This window comes from Hyperolius riggenbachi, chromosome 8 (genome assembly GCF_040937935.1).
Source record: "Hyperolius riggenbachi isolate aHypRig1 chromosome 8, aHypRig1.pri, whole genome shotgun sequence".
NCBI lineage: Eukaryota > Metazoa > Chordata > Amphibia > Anura > Hyperoliidae > Hyperolius > Hyperolius riggenbachi.
In genome coordinates, this window is record NC_090653.1 from 57,972,181 (window position 1) to 57,992,468 (window position 20,288).

A 20,288-nucleotide genomic window follows, 5' to 3' on the forward strand; every position below is an offset into this window, starting at 1 on the left:
ACTGGGCTCCAAGTGTAGGGATGGTCAGAAATCTTCTCACTCTTCCTTTGCTGCTCCTCTCTGTCAAGTTCTTCATTGGCTGCCAATTAACCAGATGATCCATTTCAAACTGTTAACCCTAACCTACAAAGCTCTCCACAATCTCTTTTCCCTGTACATCTCCTCACTAATTTCCAGATACCAACCCAATCACAATCTCAGATATATACATAACCTTTTTTTGTCCTCCTCTAGAATCATCTCCTCGCATTCACGTATACAAGATTTTGCACGTGTTTCATCCCTCCTCTGGAATGCCCTTCCACAGCAAATCCATCACTCTCCAACCTTTGATATCTTTAAACGCACCCTCAAAACTCACTTTTTCCGACAAGCATACGCTCTATTTTAGACCACTTCTCCTTTGTCCCAAAGCCAAGTTGCACTCTACTAGATATCCTAAAACTCTAAGTATGTTTATTGCATACTACCCCACCTTTTGTTTCACCCCAATTACTTTAGATTGTAAGCTTGCAAGGGTAAGACTCTCTCACACTTTTGTGTCTTGAAATTTGTTAAACATTTTATTCACCGTGTGACTTTTGTCATTGTAATTACCAGTTCTGTATTTTGTATTGATTCTGTATTTTGTACCTATTCTGTATTTTGTGTATTGGCGGTGTATACCACTGTCTGTATTGTAATGTACCCTATGTTTGTTTCTTACTGTGTACAGCACCATGGAACATGTTGGCACTTTATAAATCAATAATAATTTCTATTCTGAATCCGGCAAAATTCCAAAACTTCACACAGAATTCTGAGCAAATTTAGCAGATTCTGAGTTTACATTGTGAAATTTCAATTTATTGTGAATATATTTTTACACTAACCATAAAATTACTTATTGCTAGTGCAAATTTGAGAAAATATGTACAAAATTGGTTACAATTTTTATTAAAATGTTTGTTTTTCACATACAATTTTACAAAAAAAAAGTCACATTTAAACATACAGTTTTCTTGATTTTAAGATACATATAGCACCTGAGTAAGTTGCCTGTGTGAGGTGGCAATTGGTCTTAAAGGGGGCATGTGCTATTTTTTGCTTAAAATCAATTTTATTCATGCTGACTACACTCACCTAAAGGATTATTAGGAACACCTGTTCAATTTCTCATTAATGCAGTTATCTAATCAACCAATCACATGGCAGTTGCTTTAATGCATTTAGGGGTATGGTCCTGGTCAAGACAATCTCCTGAACTCCAAACTGAATGTCAGAATGGGAAAGAAAGGTGATTTAAGCAATTTTGAGCGTGGCATGGTTGTTGGTGCCAGATGGGCCGGTCTGAGTATTTCACAATCTGCTCAGTTACTGGGATTTTCACGCACAACAATTTCTAGGGTTTACAAAGAATGGTGTGAAAAGGGAAAAACATCCAGTATGCGGCAGTCCTGTAGGCAAAAATGCTTTTTTGATGCTAGAGGTCAGAGGAGAATGGGCCGACTGATTCAAGCCGATAGAAGAGCAACATTGACTGAAATAACCACTGGTTACAACCGAGGTATGCAGCAAAGAATTTTTGAAGCCACAACATGCACAACCTTGAGGCGGATGGGCTAAAACAGCAGAGGACCCCACCGGGTACCACTCATCTCCACTACAAATAGGAAAAACAGCCTACAATTTGCAGGAGCTACCAAAATTGGACAGTTGAAGACTGGAAAAATGTTGTCTGGTCTGATGAGTCTCAATAGAGTCAGAATTTGTCGTAAACAGAATGAGAACATGTGCAGACTGGTGGTGGTGGTGTAATGTTGTGGGGGTTTTCTTGGCACACTTTAGGCCCCTTAGTGCCAATTGGGCATCGTTTAAATGCCACGGGCTACCTGAGCATTGTTTCTGACCATGTCCATCCCTTCATGACCACCATGTACCCATTCTTTGATGGCTACTTCCAGCAGGATAATGCACCATGTCACAAAGCACGAATCATTTCAAATTGGTTTCTTGAACATGACAATGAGTTCACTGTACTAAAATGGCCCCCACAGTCACCAGATCTCAACCCAAAAGAGCATCTTTGGGATGTGATGGAACGGGAGCTTCGTGCTGGATGAGATCTGCAAACTGCAAGATGCTAGCCTATCAATATGGGCCAACATTTCTAAAAAATGCTTTCAGCACCTTGTCGAATCAATACCACATAGAATTTAGGCAGTTCAGAAGGCGAAAGGGGTCAAACACCGTATGTATGGTATTCCTAATAATCCTTTAGGTGAGTGTATATTGAGTGCAATAAAAGTTTAATACTTTTTGAACTGGCGCTGTGGATGTAAGTTTTTATACATTTGTGGTGTTAAGGGATACCTTGTCCATTCTGCTGCTGACTGCAAGTGGCGCAGGGGCTGCATTCATTAGTTAATACAATTTTCATACACTAATCAAAAGGAGAAAAGAGGTCCTGGAAAAACAGGCCGCACCACCATTCAAAAGTATAACAATCTTTATTAAAAACTCTGTAAATACATAAAATCATCTAAAAGCAATATGGCTGACAAGCAGCAACTCACCACAATACATATAATGTGGGACAAAGGTATCAACTGTGTCTCACCACCTCAATGTGCAAATAAGCTCTGTGACCTGCATAAGTTGTCAAATTGGGTTGAAAGGAGGGGAAAGCCATAGCCACACTCGGCCGGGGGGGGGGGGGGGGGGGGCGGGGGGGGTTTGGGGGTATAATGGTTAGGATAGCAGCCTACCAAGCGGTATGCCTGGGTTTGATTCCTGACCAATGTATGTGAGTTGGCTTTTGACATCCTACAAATCTCTAAGCAAGCTCAGTTTTCTCTTGGATATATCACAATGGTATGCGGTAAGGAGAGCTGCCTACCAAGCACTAGAACTGGGTTCGATTCCCGGCCAATGTATGTGAGCTGGCTTTTGAAATCCTACAATTCCCTGGAAGACAAGATCCTCCTCCGGAGTGGGAAATAAGGAAGCCTGTCGAGCAGAAATTCTAATTTTTAGGCAGAAATTAGTTTGGTGGCAAAAAAATATGCATTCTGTAGAATTCCGCGGAATTTCACCTTTTTCCGCGGAAATTCCGCCATAGTGATATAGCAATTCCGTTGCAACGGAACGGAATAACCAAATTCCGGCCGGAATCGTGGAAATCTTAATTCCGCTGAATCCAGCGACTATCCCTACTGGCAATTCAGCCTAGTGGCTGGAAGCCACTAATACCCTTTTGTTGTTTGCCACGTGGTGGTGTTAGGGCCTGTTTTCACTACACGTGGATTCAGGATGCAGAAAAACTGACTCCAATGAATGCCTATTGGCCTGTTTCCACTAAACACAATTTTTCTGATGCAGATTTTCCATAGTCATTCGTTGGAGTCAGTTTTCCTGCATCCAGAATCCGCGTGTAGTGGAAACAGGCAGGCCCTTACATAGCAGCAAAAAAAAAAAAAAAAACTTTGCTGCAGTTAGACGTGACTCCATAGGGGGGCTGACTTTCAAATGCCTGTACTGTGGAAAAAGCGGCCTTACCTAATGAAAGAGAAGGTATAATCCTGCGCAGAAAGGATGGGTGGCCATATCACCATGACCGGAGCGGTCGCTCAGGGCATCGGCTTCCAGGGGGGGGGGGGGGGCACACGTGGTGTGCATTCAACTGGCCCTGGACACATTTCTGACCTGCTGGCTGCGGCTGCGGGCTCCGGGTCCATTTGTGACTGCTGCGAATGGTAGCTCCGCCCCCTTGTGCCGCTTGGGTGATGGGGCAAAAACTCCAGGAACCTGCTGCTGCCTCTTGCTGAGTCTGTGTAAGCCGTGTGTGCCAGTAGCGCCGCCCCTCGCTCACAGGTAATGTCTGCACTGCGCACTAATCAGAGAGAGACCTGCTTGTCACTCCTGACTCCTGGCCATCTTCTGTCCCCAGCTACAAGCAGAAAAGTAAGATTCCCCAACTGCCTCCCGGTTGGGGAAGCGGAGGGGGTGCCTATATACGCTAAAGAGGGGGGTCTGCTTGTATACTATACACTATTTATCTGCCTAGCTATATACACTAAAAGGGGGATCTGTTTATATATATTAAAGGGGGGATCTGCCTCTATACACTAGGCAGGGGGAGGGGAATCTGCCTATATATTCTAAAGGGGAAGATCTGCTTCTATACACTAAAGGGAGGGGGGATAATCTGCCTATATACAGTGAGGCCTTGTTCACATTGCGTTTGGCTCGCGTGTCCATCCGCATTGGGCTGTTTTTTAGGCTTTTTTTTTGTTTTGTTTCCCGGCGTTTGGGTGGGCGATTCGTTTTTGTGCTTAGCGGTTTTCTAAGGGTTTTTTTTCCAAGCGGTTTTGTAATTCACTCCCTGACGCAAGTCAGGAAGTGAAGTCTTTGACCCGGAAAAGAATAAATACAATGCATTTATTCTTAAAAAAGCAAACACAATCGCTACACAAAGCGATTTTGGGAGCATTTTGCGTTTCTCCTATACTTTCCATTGAGGCGGAATCGCCTCAAAAATGGTCCATGCACGGACAACGCACGACCCGTGCTCATATGAACCTTCTCATAGACATTCATTGCACAAGCATTTGGTGGGGAATTGTAAAAATCACCTGCGTGTAAAAAAAATTGAAACCGCCTACAGTGTGAACGAGCCCTCAAAGGGGATCTGCCTATATACACCAAAGGGGGGTATCTGCTTATACACACTAAAGGGGATCTTGCACGTGTGTGTGTGTGGGTGGGTGCATGCGTGTGTGCGTGCGTGCGTTCGAAGAGGATGAATGGGGGGGGGGGTACCAAAATCTGGTTATGCTCAGGGCACTGTGAAACCCAAGGCTGGCCCTGCATATCACTACTGATTTATACTTTAATACTAAGGCAGGAACTCAAAACATTGCTATCCTATAAAGGAAATCTCCAATATGTATTTAAAGATACCATTTGGAATTTTTTTTACAGCTTGTCTCAGGGATACCTCCAGATATTTTTCTAGCCAAAATATCTTTGATGAAGGTGCTTCCTAAGATGTTTCAGTACAAATTCCGCCTTTTTTTGGTGTCAAAGTTTGTTCTGTATATCTACTAGTGCATGACGCATCAAGACACGCAGCAAAAGTCACTGGCCCAGGCACTGCAGGAGACGGCAGTTACAGACACAGTTGACTGGCATTCGCCCTCGTTAAGTGCAAAAACATCTTACTTCTACCGTAGTAGGTGAATCTTTTAACTGTCAAAGGATTGTCAATCAAACTTTTTCACACTATTGGAGCACTTATCCGATGTTTTAATGCAATTAGCCTATATGATGACAAGAAGTTAATTTGTTCCATACATTTCTATGTAAATGGTGTTTAAGTGTTCTGTTTTGCAACACTTCTTTCAAATGTTTTGCGATTCTTCAAGATTAGGCACCCCTTGCATATTATCACATTTTTTTGTATCTGATCAATATCAACTCCCTGTTACCCTTATTACCACATTCTTCTAGATGAGAAGCTTGTCTCCAGGGATGACAGATATAACCAATATATATAATTTAATATCTAAATCAGTGCTGTCCAACTTCATGGGCAGGGGTGTGTGTCTAGCACCGGATTTTTTGGCTGGAGGGGTTAGAGCATCAATGTCCTGTCTTGGGGAGGGCAAAGCCAAGCACAAACAAAAGGTGGGTCCGGCCAGAGCAGGGGGCCTCACACACAAAAATAGTTTGGGCAAGTGAGTGCGGCCTGGGGGCCACATCCGGCCCGTGGGCCACCAGTTGAACAGCCCTGATCTAAATGATTTATATGTAGAACAGAGGCGCCAGCAGAATAAAAGTTGGTAACATTTAAAAAAAATTGCTTGGAGGAAGTGGTGGGCTTGCCTCCCAAAGCAGACACGAGAGCCTGTCTTCATATAAATCAATACATTTATTATACGGTACCTCAAAAACAGTGCAACACGTTTCGCTGGTCAAGCCCGCTTCATCAGGCAAACAAAATGGGGACAACTGTGGACAAAGAAACAACGGACAAGGCTATACAATTACTGCAGAAACCACATCTAATCTGATCTAAATGATAACTTTGCATAAGTTCAACCTTTTTCTTAAAGCTGCTTTTACAGCTTTATTTTTTAAACTATAGATGAGTGGATTAAGCAGCGGAACAGCAGCTGCATTAAACAGAGTGTACAGTTTCTTGGAATCCAGTGTGCTTGCAGAACTTGGTGTCAGATATTGACAAACAAGAATCGTGTAGAGAAGGGTGACCACGGTAAGATGTGATGAGCACGTGTAGAAGGCTTTACGTCTTCCGGTGTCTGAATTGATCTTCAGGATGGCTGCTATTATAAAAATATAGGGCATAAAGGTTAGAAGAAATGGGGCAATAGTAAAAAGAAATAAACCTTCTATAAAAAACAGGGTATCCAAGGCTGAGGTGTCACTACAGGTTATTTTCATCAAAGGGACAATGTCACAAAGGAAGTGGTTGATCTCAATTGATAAGTAGCACGAGAAAGTGGATAATATTCCTACAAGAGGGCAAACCAGGGAAAAACCTATTACCCAGCAGAAGGAAGCCAGTAAAACACACGTCCTGGGGCTCATAACCAAGTGGTAATTTAAGGGGTTACAAATTGCTACGTAGCGATCATAACTCATCGCGGTCAACAAAAACAGTTCATGGACTGTGAAGGATCCAGACATAAAGCACTGCACCATACAACCACAAAAGGAAATGGTTTTATCTCCAGTAACAAAGCTTGTAAGGATCTTACATAGTGCGCTGGTGGTGCTAGAAATGTCCACAATGGATAAGTTAGCTAAGAAGAAGTACATGGGTATATGAAGATGAGAGTCCATGCAGATCAGTAGAAAAATGATCATGTTGCCACTAAGAGTGATGAGATAAGCCACCAAAACTAAAATAAAGAGTATAATTTGTGCTTCTGGGATATCAGAAATTCCTTTAATGATGAAATAGTCAATAAGGGTTTGATTCAAATACATTTGGGTAAAAATTCTTATGATCTGGAAGGAAAAGCACCACAGACTGAATAGGTACGTTATTCAATATCTATATATGCATTATATTCTTGGGGGCTGGTTTAATTTAAGTAATTTGAAGTTAATAGAAAAATGAGTTGAAAACAGTACAAGACAGTCAAAACCATAAAACACACCTAATTTGATTTATTTGATTAATTACAAAGCTTCAAGTCTTGTATATGCAAAAACTGATAAACATAGTGCTGTACAACCTCTGCATTATAGTCCACTAAAATGCGACGCGACAATGCGAGCTGGTCACTTACAGACTTAATTACAAGACCAGACCATATTGGCCCATATGCAATTTACTCTTTCACCTGAGTTTTCTCCTAGGAGATAATTTTTTGGCTTCTTTTCAAAATATCCTTTCATCATTTTGTAATCTAAAAAGTAAAGAAAAAGTACTATCAAAATTAGTTTAAGTATTTTCTTGCTTGCTGGTGGCTTAAAATGGGTTTTTGACAAGGGGTCATATGCAATTAACTTTTTCTTCTGAGTTTTCCCCTAGATGATATTTTCAAACTTGTCAATAAAATGCATATTAAAGAGGCGCTGTTAGGCATAGTGTCTCCGGGGAAAAAAACACATATATAAGTAGATAAATACTTGCTGAACTTACATAACATATGCATTGCACTGCCCATGTTTTGCTTTGCAGCGAGTTATATATAGTAAATAAAGAGATTTCTATTCTTGGGAGGTTCCATTTTAGGATGACTGTGTGTGAAGCCAATCATGATGTCACTTCCTCCCTTACTGTTTGCCCTCCTCCTTCTGATTTAGTATGCATTACCACTCCATCTTCCCAGCCCTCAGACAATCCCACCAAGCTATATAGCAGGAAGTGGATTCTCATACATCATTGTGTGACTCTGCATAGCTTGTTTATGTCAGAGGACAGGATGTCAAAAATTGCTAAAGAGGATGAATGATTTTCCCAGCTTACTGAAATCCTCTCTGCATGTATGTTTTTGCAGCAGTGACACAGCCTAAAAGACTGCACTTGTTTTTATCCTCTTCTTCATTACAAGAAGTTTTAAATCAGGATGATCCCATTTATTGGCTAACTACAAATGAATAAGAATGAACAAGCTTTCGGCCTTGCAGCCTTCGTCAGGTTTACATCCTGTTAGTTTGCAAGCTGGTGGTACAGACAGCTTATATACATGCAACATCAAAAGGGAAAACAGATATTTTTTTCAAGCATAAATACATCATGAAGATGCCTTAATACAAACAGACCATCTAAATGGGGTAAGATAAGGATCCTTGTTTACTTTATTGCTCACAGACCTGGTATTAGGATTGACCCAGAGGTATCGTAAATTCTTAGTTCACAAGTTCAGCTAGGGTGGCTGAGACAGTTCATATATCATTAATCTCATACCAATATAGAAAGTTGTTGTCCTTATTCAAACCCTTCTGCACAGCTTTGAAACAATTTATAAATTTTGTTCTGCTATTAATCGGTCATTTGACGTTTTGAAGCCGCCCTTCAGGGCAGTGACACGAAGATCATCCATTACACGTTACTTCTTCATTACACGTTACTTTTCATGCACACTGAGGGCCAGGGGCATAACTAGGAGCCACTGGGACCCCCTGCAGAGATTCCGACTGGCCCCCCTCTCCCCCCCCCCCCCCCCGGGCCCACTCAGGCCCGTTTGTTTTGGGGTGCTGGAGGGGTCGCCACATGAGAGGAAGCCATGGCCACACTCGGCGGAGAGGGGGGAAGGCCCCCCCTCACCTCTGGCTCTCCCCTCCAGCTTAAATTAGTGTCTGGGCAGCGGTGGGCAGTGGCGGGGCAGTGGCAGATACATACCTTCCGTGCGCTCCACCAGGATTGTTCCTCTTTCTAGCATCTGACGTCACTTCCTGTATACACAAGAAGTAGCGTCAGACACTAGAGCGAGGAGTATCCGTGGTGGAGCGCACGGAAGGTATGTATCTGCCGCTGCCCATCCACTGCCTACTGCTGCCCAGACACTAATTTAAGCTGGAGGGGAGAGCCCGAGGTGAGGGGGGGACCATCCCCCCTCCCCGCGGAGTGTGGCCATGGCTTCCCCTCATGCTGCGACCCCTCCAGCACCCCAAAACGGGCCTGAGTGGGTCCCCCACGGGAGCAGGGGCTGCAGGCCCTATTGTTATGCCCATGCTGAGGGCCCATTCACACCAGAAACACTTTTCTGAACGTTTTGCGATTGATTAGCGCTTTTTAAAAATCGATCCCAGTTTCATTAAAATTGTGGTAAAAATCGATTTTTACCGCAATTTTAATGAAAGTGAATGGGAGCGATTTTAAAAACTGCTAATCAATCGCAAAATGCTCAGAAAAGTGCTTCTATTGTGAATGGGCCCTGAATCTTTAGAGTTGTGTGACAGCATGAGCAGTTACTGTCTAATGATAGACAGACCAAACAATGTGTCATGCCACAACATGTACTGTCCTATGGAGAGGGGAGGCAGGAGGCTGCATGTACTGTGCAATGGAGAGGGGAGGGGAGGCATGAGGCTGCATGTACTGTCCTATGGAGAGGGGAGGGGAGGCAGGATGCTGCATGCACTGTCCTGTGGAGAGGGGAGGAGAGGCAGGAGGCTGCATGTACTGTGCAATGGAGGGGGAGGAGAGGCAGGAGGCTGCATGTACTGTGCTATGGAGAGGGGGAGAGGCAGGAGGCTGCATGTACTGTGCTATGGAGAGGGGGAGAGGCAGGATGCTGCATGCACTGTCCTGTGGAGAGGGGAGGAGAGGCAGGAGGCTGCATGTACTGTGCAATGGAGGGGGAGAAGAGGCAGGAGGCTGCATGTACTGTGCTATGGAGAGGGGAAGAGGCAGGAGGCTGCATGTACTGTCCTATGGAGAGAGGAGGAGAGGCAGGAGGCTGCATGTACTGTGCAATGGAGAGGGGAGGAGAGGTAGGAGGCTGCATGTACTGTCCTATGGAGAGGGTAGGGGAAGCATGAGGCTGCATGTACTGTGCTATGGAGAGGGGAGGCAGGATGCTGCATGTACTGTCCTGTGAAGAGGGGAGGCGAGGCAGGAGGCTGCATGTACTGTGCTATGGAGAGGGGAGGAGAGGCATGAGGCTGCATGTACTGTCATATGGAGAGGGGAGGAGAGGCAGGAGGCTGCATGTACTGTGCAATGGAGAGGGGAGGAGAGGCAGGAGGCTGCATGTACTGTGCTATGGAGAGGGGGAGAGGCAGGAGGCTGCATGTACTGTCCAATGGAGAGGAGGAGTGGCAGGATGCAGCATGTACTGTCCTATAGAGAGGGGAAGTGGCAGGAGGCTGCATGTACTGTCCTACGGAGAGGGGAGGAGAGGCAGGATGCTGCATGTACTGTGCTATGGAAAGGGGGAGAGGCAGGAGGTTGCATTTACTGTCCTAAGGAGAGGGGGAGTGGCAGGATGCAGCATGTACTGTCCTATGGAGAGGAAGAGTGGCAGGATGCAGCATGTACTGTCCTATGGAGAGGGGAGGAGAGGCAGGAGGCTGCATGTACTGTCCTATGGAGAGGGGAGGAGAGGCAGGATGCTGCATGTACTGTGCTATGGAGAGGGGGAGAGGCAGGAGGTTGCATTTACTGTCCTATGGAGAGGGGGAGTGGCAGGATTCAGCATGTACTGTCCTATGAAGAGGGGAGGAGAGGCAGGAGGCTGCATGTACTGTCCTATGCAGATTAAAGGAGAGAGAGAGAAGGCTGCATGTACTGTCCTATGGAGAGGGGGAGAGGCAGGAGGCTGCATGTACTGTCATATGGAGAGGGGAGTAGAGTCAGAAGGCTGCATGTACTGTCCTATGGAGAGGGGGAGTGGCAGGATGCAGCATGTACTGTCCTATAGAGAGGGGAGGAGAGGCAGGAGGCTGCATGTACTTTCCTGAGGGGAGGGGAGGCAGGAGGCTGCATGTACTATGCAATGGAGAGGGGAGGAGAGGCAGGAGGCTGCATGTACTGTGCTATGGAGAGGGGAGGAGAGGCAGGAGGGTGCATGTACTGTCCTATGGAGAGGGGGAGTGGCAGGATGCAGCATGTACTGTCCTATGGAGAGGGGGAGAGGCAGGAGGCTGAATGTACTGTCCTATGGAGAGGGGCGGAGAGGCAGGATGCTGCATATACTGTCCTATGGAGAGGGGAGGAGAGGCAGGATGCTGCAAGTAGTGTCCTATGGGGAGAGGAGGCAGGAGGCTGCATGTACTGTGCAATGGAAAGGGGAGGGGAGGCAGGAGGCTGCATGTACTGTCCTATGGAGAGGGGGAGTGGCAGGATGCAGCATGTACTGTCCTATGGAGAGGGGGAGAGGCAGGATGCAGCATGTACTGTCCTATGGAGAGGGGGAGAGGCAGGATGCAGCATGTACTGTCCTATGGAGAGGGGGAGAGGCAGGATGCAGCATGTACTGTCCTATGGAGAGGGGAGGAGAGGCAGGAGGCTGCATGTACTGTCCTGGGAGGTATACATATCTATGCCTCCAGAATAGGTACACATCTGCCCCCAGTATAGGTCTGCTTCCAGTATAGTGTAGAAAGTCGACAGTCTTTGGCAGCAATAGGCGATGCAGAGGTTGTATACCCGAACCAGGACCCCTGGACCAGAGGTGCCCACTGGGGTCATGTCCATACCTAGGCCCTGAACCTACAGGTAACAGGTGTTCAGGTGTCAGGGATGCTTGTGATAAGTAAGGAATACGTGACACCTGTCTCAGAGGGGTATAAAATGCAGCTCAAGAGTAGTTCAGTAAAGTAGCCAGTCTGTCTGCCTGAAGTGCTAAACCACACCTGCTCACAGTCACCCATTATTAATGCTGCACTAACAATCCTAGTAGTTAGAAAGCCAAGCTGATATACGTCCTGCTGCCAGCCAGCCAGCCTTCAGTTAGGAAACTTTTCCACTAGCAATCGCTCGTGCTCACGCTAAACGCTAGCGATTGCTGAATCGCAAAGTGCAGGAAACTTCCGGCGATTGCGTTCACGATTTTGCTATGCACTGTACTGCATAGCAAAATCGCGACAAAGATCACTCCGCGGCGCGATCGCGTTTGATAAAAAAACAATCGCGGTAGTGGAAATTGCCTACCGCGATTCCCATGTTACATAGTTACATAGTTACATAGTTACTTTGGTTGAAAAAAGACATACGTCCATCGAGTTCAACCAGTACAAAGTACAACTCCAGCCTGCTCCCTCACATATCCCTGTTGATCCAGAGGAAGGCGAAAAAACCCTTACGAGGTAAAAATTCCTTCCCGACTCCAGATGGCAATCAGATAAAATCCCTGGATTAACATCATTGGCATTACCTAGTAATTGTAGCCATGGATGTCATTCAACGCAAGGAAAGCATCTAAGCCCCCTTTAAATGCAGGTATAGAGTTTGCCATAACGACTTCCTGTGGCAATGCATTCCACATCTTAATCACTCTTACTGTAAAGAACCCTTTCCTAAATAAATGGCTAAAACGTTTTTCCTCCATGCGCAGATCATGTCCTCTAGTCCTTTGAGAAGGCCTAGGGACAAAAAGACGGAGAGGTGGAATTCATATAGCGGCAGTGTGGCTAATATGCAGCTGCTCCCTCATTCAGCATTGTGTCTGTGAAGCTGCCGCCGCCAAGCAGATGAGTCCTCACTGGGAGGCCAAAAACCTTCAGCTCTCTCCTCTCCTTCTCCTTCTAGGGTAAAAACACATGAGCTACATTTGTAGCTGTCGCTAATGTTAATATGCAAACCGTAGCGATTAAATAAAAAATCACTCGCGGTTTGCGATTCAGCATCGCAAACGCCGCTAGTGGAAAAGGGCCCTTAGGAAACTTTAGCAGCAGATAAAGAAGGCTGCTGCAGCTGGTATTCCTCCCCCTCCTCCTACTGAAAGCAGAGTTCCCCTTCACTATCTGTGAGGAATGTGGGCCCAGAGTCCCCCCTCCCCTCCTCCCGCACATCATCTCTGCTCCTGGAACTGTCAGAGCCTCTGCCCAGTGACAGATGCTCCCAGACAGAATGCAGAGGAGCTGGACAAGGTCTGCCGCCTTAAGCCTCATACACACGGGGTACGGCCGTTGCCGCAACCACGTGGCACGCACGTGTTGCGGCGACAGGTCGCCCGTGTGTATGATGCGCGCGCCCCGAACCGTCGCCCATCGGAGCTGTCGCCAGGCGATTGACATGTTCAATCGCCGGCTACAGCTGTCGCCGCAACTTCGCCGGAACTGTCGCTAGTCCCGCATGTGCTAGCGACAGCAACCCACACACAGCACACAGACCTTCCGGCGAGGGGGGAGGAACCTCGGCGACAGCTTCCGCCGCATCGCTAATCCCTCTGCTGCCATGTGGATGCAGAGGGACTTGGCGACGAGCTGTCGCTGAGCTGTCGCGCACACGCTCCCGTGTGCTAGCGACAGCTACAAATGTAGCTCATGTGTTTTTACCCTAGAAGGAGAAGGAGAGGAGAGAGCTGAAGGTTTTTGGCCTCCCAGTGAGGACTCATCTGCTTGGCGGCGGCAGCTTCACAGACACAATGCTGAATGAGGGAGCAGCTGCATATTAGCCACACTGCCGCTATATGAATTCCACCTCTCCGTCCACTTACACACTACATGGTTACCCAGCCTTGCCAGCAGCAGCAGGGACTGGAGCGTGCAGCTAGCCATCTTTACCCCACTCAGCAGAACCCCTCACGCAAGCAGGCAGCTACAATAAATGTATGAGGGACGTCTGTATTGCCAAACAGAGAGGAACAGAGGTGGGGGTATGGAAAACTTGAGGGCCAGAGGAAGCAGCCAATCAGGCTGCATTACTGCATAAGGGGAGGAATAATGAATGAAGGGGAGGCACAGGGAGTAGCAGAGAAAAAAAAAAGGCTGTCCAGCATACACTGCTACTTCTCTTTTTGCGGCTCTGCGTACGAATTAGGAGCTGGGGGCAAGAGGATTTATAAATCATATTCATTTAAAAGTGAGAATGATTTTAAACCGTGCCAGTGCCTTCTTAGCATCTTTTTATGCCTTATTAAAGAGGGATATACAGAACTATTTTCTAAATTTATGCCTAACCGTTACTCTTTAAATAAAAAAAAAAAAGAAAATTTACTCAAAATATTTTGCTTCTTTTTCTCCTTCTTTTGGTACCTTTTCCATTACAAAGTACTGAAAATGTATTCTAAATTGAAGATGAAAAATTATCTCCTGGGACCTGGGAGAAAACTCAGAAGAAAAAGTGAATTGCATATGGGCCATGCTGTTTACTTTTTCTCCTGAGTTTTCTCCTAGGCGATCATTTTTCATCTTCGATTTAAAATAATTATTTTAGCACTTTGCAATGCAAAAAGTACAAAAAAGTAGATGAAAAAGTACTGTCAAAATTATGTGTAGTATTTGCTGGCTGGTGGTTTAAACGGCATTTATTTTTACAAGTTGTCCAAATATCACCTAGGAAAAAACTCAGGTGAAAAAGTGAATTGCATATGGCCCAAAGTGTCATCCAGGGTATAGTCAGTCACACACACAATATTGTATTAAACCTATTAAAACCACAAATATAGATTAAAACCTAATTAAAACAAAAATAATTGCAGAGCGCTCCTCACACCCTGGCTACTCTACGCACATCTCATTTGCTCCTCCTCCTAACCGCATAACATTAGGTTTTCTAGGCATGTATATATGGAAGGGGGAGAAATAGTTGGGGTGCATTTCATTTAAATCCAATACGTTCACCCTCTAAGCTGGAAGGAAGAAATATTGGCGTTAAATGAAACGCACCCCATTCTGCTGTTCAGTGCTGAAATGGTGCTGAATGCGTGTGTTTGACCTCTGAACCACGTGCTTCTGAATTCGATTACCAACATAATAGTCAAGGTAAGATACTTTGGTACTTATTCAATTTAAGTTTTCTCCTTGGGGATATTCTCACATCTTATCAATAAAATGCTTTTAAGCCACCAGCAAGCAAGAAAATACTCACAATAATTTTGACAGTAGTTTTTCACCTTATTTTTTCACCACACTTTTGACCAGAGAGTCAACCAGTCAGCACCCAGAGCCAAAGGTGGAGGAAAACTCATCAATAAAGGAAAGGAACTGGGTCCCCATCTGAATGTAGCAATTGTAGCTCAATTTATTGAAGTATCATAACCACAAAAACACACAAGGTTTTGACTAACCTTAACCCTCTCATCCAAATTGGTTTACCGAACTCTGACTTTCTAGCTTATCTTCAACTTAGTAGCTATATTTCATCTATACTGAAAGATTACCCTATGTTCTTTACTGAGAACACTGAATAGTTTATGCCACAAGCATTCCCTTAGCTCACAATCTAATAGCCATGCTACAGTTTAGGGCCAGTTTTGGAGGAAGCCAGTTAACCTACCAGTATGTTTTGAGGATTTCAGAGGAAACCAGTGTGCTTGGGGAAAACCGATGCTAACATGGGTAGATCAGACAAACTCCTTGCCAGGAATGAAAGCCAGAAAACTGTAGAGCTGCAAGAGAAGAGTGCGGACTGCTTTACCATCCTGCTAAGTGGCCAGTTGTTGACATTAAAAAGAAGATGGTGTTTGGCTTATATTTGTCTTCTTCCAGGAATTTGAATTGATTTGTTTAGTTAATTCCATATATATTTGTCCACTTGCCTTGTCAGCTCCAAAATCCTTTTCTCCCAATGTTGTGATAGTTCTGCTGCTTTCAGATAACAAAGATCACATAAGGGTTGGAAGATGGCTGTAACCACTGTGCGGCCTGTATGTAGTCACCATGTATTGAATTGGAAGCCGAGGTATATATACTGCTGTTCGTTGGTTGTTGGTGATAATTAAGTCTCTTGGGTCATGAAAGAGACAGGTGGGGTTGACATTCTGTTCTCATTACCAAATCATTATTACTTGGTTCAAAGTATCCCTTGCACCACTGCAATAAACGAGTTGTAGATATATAAAGGATAAAGTATAAGACTGAACAAAATGACTAAAAATCTACTCAGCAGCACTGAAAAGGCTTAGTGTTTCTTTAACAGTTTCACAGCATCCGAACTTTGTTTTTCTTACCCAAGCCTCATTTTTAGCTGCACAGAAGCTAATCTCCGCCCCATCAAAGAAATCTGCCCAGGCATTTTCCCCCTGATGCTGTGTTCTGCTGTTTCGCCACAATTTTTTTTAATTTATTTTAAGTTTGAGATTTGAAGCCTAGTGCGCGCAGCTGGGCGGGGTGATCAGGACACAGGACAGTTGGAACTGTGTTTCATGCTCCCTGTCACCTCCTTTCAAACAAAAAGATAGCTGGCCCCCATGAAATCACAAACATTTGTCTATTCTTTTAAAACAGGGTGGGTAAGAGATTATATTACCTATCTTGTTTAATTAACATAACTAATGTAACTTAATGACAGTATGTTTATTTAGGCTGAAGTTCCCCTTTAAGCAAATCTCTACCCAGGAACTTAAAGAAGAACTTTAGCAGAAAGGGGAAAAAAATCATTCCCTTTTTCTTAACCACTTCATCTCTCAGTTGTGTTTCACTTTATGCATCCAAGCAATTTTTACCTCCCCTTCATTCACCTATAACCTCATCACAATTAACTGATCTATATCTTGTTTTTTCCGCCCCCAATTAGGCTTTCTTTGGGTGGTACATTTTGCTAAGAGATAATTTGCTGTAAATACATTTTAACAGGAAGAATAATAAAAAAAAAAAAAACGGGAAAAAATAATTATTTCTCAGTTTTCGGCCATTATAGTTTTAAAATATTACATGCCTCCATAATTAAAACCCACGTATTGTATTTGCCTAATAGTCCCGGGTATTACACCATTTAAATTAATTATCACAATATATGGCGACAATATTTTATTTGAAAATAAAAGTGCATTTTTTCCGTTTTGCATCCATCACTATTTACAAGCTTATAATAAAAAAATAGAAATGTTTCATCTTTACATAGATATTTAAAAAGTTTAGACTCTTTGGTAAATATTTTTTTTTTTATTGTAATTGTAATTGTTTTTTTTTTATTAAACATTTTATTTGGGTAATTTTGGGAGGGTGGGATGTAAATAGTATTTTTTTTTATGTAAATATGTGTTTATTTTTTTTATTTTTTTAATGTAGATGTAGTTTTACTATTTGGCCACAAGATTGCAACCATGAGTTTGTTTACATGACGTCACTCACTCTAAAGCATAACATGTACGCTTAGAGGGATGTAGGGGGGACCTAAGAGTCAGAAAGAGCGAGGCTTCCAAGAGAAGCCATCGCTTTTTCTGCCGGGGAAAGGGATCAATGATCAGGCACCACATCCCTATTCATTGATTCCCTGGCTAACGAACAGCGGCCCAGGAGCGCACGTGCTCGCGGGCGTTCGCCCACGGGAGCGCGCGGGAGTGCACATGAGGCCATTTGGACGTATGTTATATGTCCAAAAGGCAAAGTAGTTAAAGAAACCTTTACTGATCCAGCAAAACACTTAAAAACTGGACCGATCCAACTTTATAGCATATGCCAAACAGATCTGTCTACCCTCTGAGGTACTGATTGACACATGTACCTTCTGCAGAAACCAGTACATAGGGGGGCTATGTATGTAGACTTAGAAAACCTAACAGTATAGGCAGACAGATGCATGAATTAAGAATTCCATTTAAATAACAGAACTTTGCTCAAGGTGGCCACTAATGATACAATCTCCCAGATGATCAATTTTCGAATACGATTGTTATGAACAGTTGGAAACGAGCATTTGTAAAGCTAATATATGGGGCAGCACGATGGCGTAGTGGTTAGCTCTCTCGCCTTGCAGCGCTGGGTCCCTGGTTCGAATCCCAGCCAGGGCACTACCTGCAAAGAGTTTGTATGTTCTCTCCGTGTCTGTGTGGGTTTCCTCCGGGCACTCCGGTTTCCTCCCACATTTCAAAAACATACGGATAAGTTAATTGGCTCCCCCTACAATTGGCCCTAGACAACAGTACTTACACTAAATAATATAGACATATGGCAATGGTAGGGATTAGACTGTGAGCTCCTTTGAGGGACAGTTAGTGACAAGATATATATGTATACACTGTACAGTGCTGCGTAATATGTCAGCGCTATATAAATACTAAATAATAATAATAATAATATCCTGGGCACACAAATGGGCAAGGCACTGATGCCCAAGATGGTGGATGGTGTGCGGCTCGCCAAAACTCTACTGTCTTAGACAATCAGATGCCCAAACTGCTCCGGTCTCAGCAACACAGGTCAGCACCCTCATATTCTGCCCCACAACTTTCAAATGAAGACATGCTGGCCTCTATTTATGTATGTATTAGGGAAGACCCTGAGCTGTGGGAGGCCATTGCAGACTTCATGAGACAGATGATGGAGTATCTGACCCTGAAAAATATGATGACATAGTTGCTGTTCTGGACTAATATCACTAATATCTGAGCCTTAGAGGTGGAGAACAGCCCCTTGTCCATTGTTTGGACAAGGGTTCTGGCGAAGAGGGGAAGGCTTGACTGCCCCTCTCCTCCAGAGCCCCCCATACCATGGCCTGGTATCGCTCAGGGTGCGAAGCCCCACTCAGCTGGGGCATTCTGGCTTTCCCAGCCTGCATGGGGGACAAGGGGTTAAAGAGACTTGGGAGGGAAGACACCACATCATTTTTATTTATTTCCCACACTCTGAACATTAAAAAAAAAAGTAGGTAAAGTTGGCAGGGATCCTTATACAGCCATAATGTGGCTGTATAGCGATCCCTGGCCAAAGCATTGCCACTTCCACGTGGTTTCCAGTGGGTCTGTACGCACTGCGCATAAACTCCCTGGAAACCCCATCATGAAATGTATTGCTCTTTCTTTTGATATATGTAAATTTACGCTACCATTAGGTTGCTACATTATCTGTCATTTACAGCATTTAAATGTAATATTTTTTCCTTTTTTCTCAAAAACTATGAGGCATTTTTGATTTTTTTTTCTTTTACACGCTGTCCCCTTCAACATACCCTGCAAATTTGGTGTTTCTAGCAAGTAAGAGGGCTTTGCTATTAACCACTAAAGTCGGCGGCCCTGCATCTGCCATTAAAGTCAATGTAAAAAATGGGAACACAATTAAAAAAAAATTGGGTTAAAAATGAACAACAAACACGCCTTATTTGCTACGAACTATTCGCCGGCAGAACAGTTTGGGCCATCTCTAATTGTGTGTTGTCATTGACATACTGGACTGAAAGCGACATTTGGCTAATAAAGTTTTTAAGAGCATATAGGTGCCTTGGTGAACTGTATATATGCACTTTTGTGGAGACATATGCATTTTTATTATTTAATGTAAACTTCTATGTTTAATCGATGTTTTATTAGCAGGGGCGTAAATAGAAATTGCTGGGCCTCACTGCAAAACTTTGGATGGGGCCCCCTCCCCTCACTTTCTGCACAGGTAAACTAGGAATCAATGTTAATCAATTGGCTAGTAGAGCACACTTGAATGTGTTTTCCCCATGCAGATAAAAACAGACAGCAGTGAAGCACTGCAGGCATTTTCTCTATCAATTACATTAGCTTCTGTGATAAAACGTGCATGTTTTCACACATACAGACACAAATGTTGTGCAGAAAACACAAAAAAAAAACGACAGACAAGTTTGCTCCCAGCCTCAGTTTATTACACTCACTCTGTCCATCTCTGAACAGAACTGGCTTTGCAGACTCTTCCAGCATCACTACAGTACATAGCACTTGGAGAAGGGTAGAAAGGCTGGGGGCTGAACAGCCCTGTACACAACACAAGAGCCTGCTGCACACTGAATAGGGACTGTTTACAAATCTTTGTCTACAAAACTTTGCACGATTTCTTACCAGTGGCTGAGCAGATACAGACATTAGAAGAATTGTGCAGAGAGAGAGTTATTTTTCTCTGTTCCCTTAGCTGTCAGTCTCTCAGGACAGGGAAAAGAAACTTCTCCCCTCACAGAGCCCCCTGCTGCTTCTGGGCCTCCCTGTGGCTGCATCCCTTGCAAAGTCTATTGTTACGCCCCTATTTATTACTTAAAGTGCGATGCAAGGTGTGCCAGTCCAAATTAATTGGGGGGAGTATACCCACCTATTATAAATTGTTGAAAGCGCTATAAGTAAAGGTTTTTTTTTATATTTCTATACTTGTCAATAAAATACCTGTTAAGCCACCAGAAAGAAAATTCACAAAATAATTTTGTCAGTACTTTTTCACCTATTTTTTGGTACTTTTACAATTGAAAAGTTCTGGAACGTTATTAAAAATAA

The 20,288-nt window shown here is 44.1% G+C and overlaps 1 protein-coding gene across 1 annotated transcript; it reads right to left on the reverse strand.

Moving 5' to 3' along the window:
• Positions 1 to 6,054: 6,054 nt before the first annotated feature.
• LOC137527320 (olfactory receptor 5M11-like) lies at positions 6,055 to 6,993 on the reverse strand. The gene has a single exon (XM_068247828.1). The coding sequence runs from the start codon at positions 6,991 to 6,993 to the stop codon at positions 6,055 to 6,057; it is 939 nt and encodes a 312-aa protein (XP_068103929.1).
• Positions 6,994 to 20,288: the final 13,295 nt, after the last annotated feature.

Coding starts and splice junctions, on each gene's coding strand:
- LOC137527320 (XM_068247828.1), bottom strand. CDS start 6,993: ATGTATTTGAATCAAACCCTTATTGACTATTTCATCATTAAAGGAATT.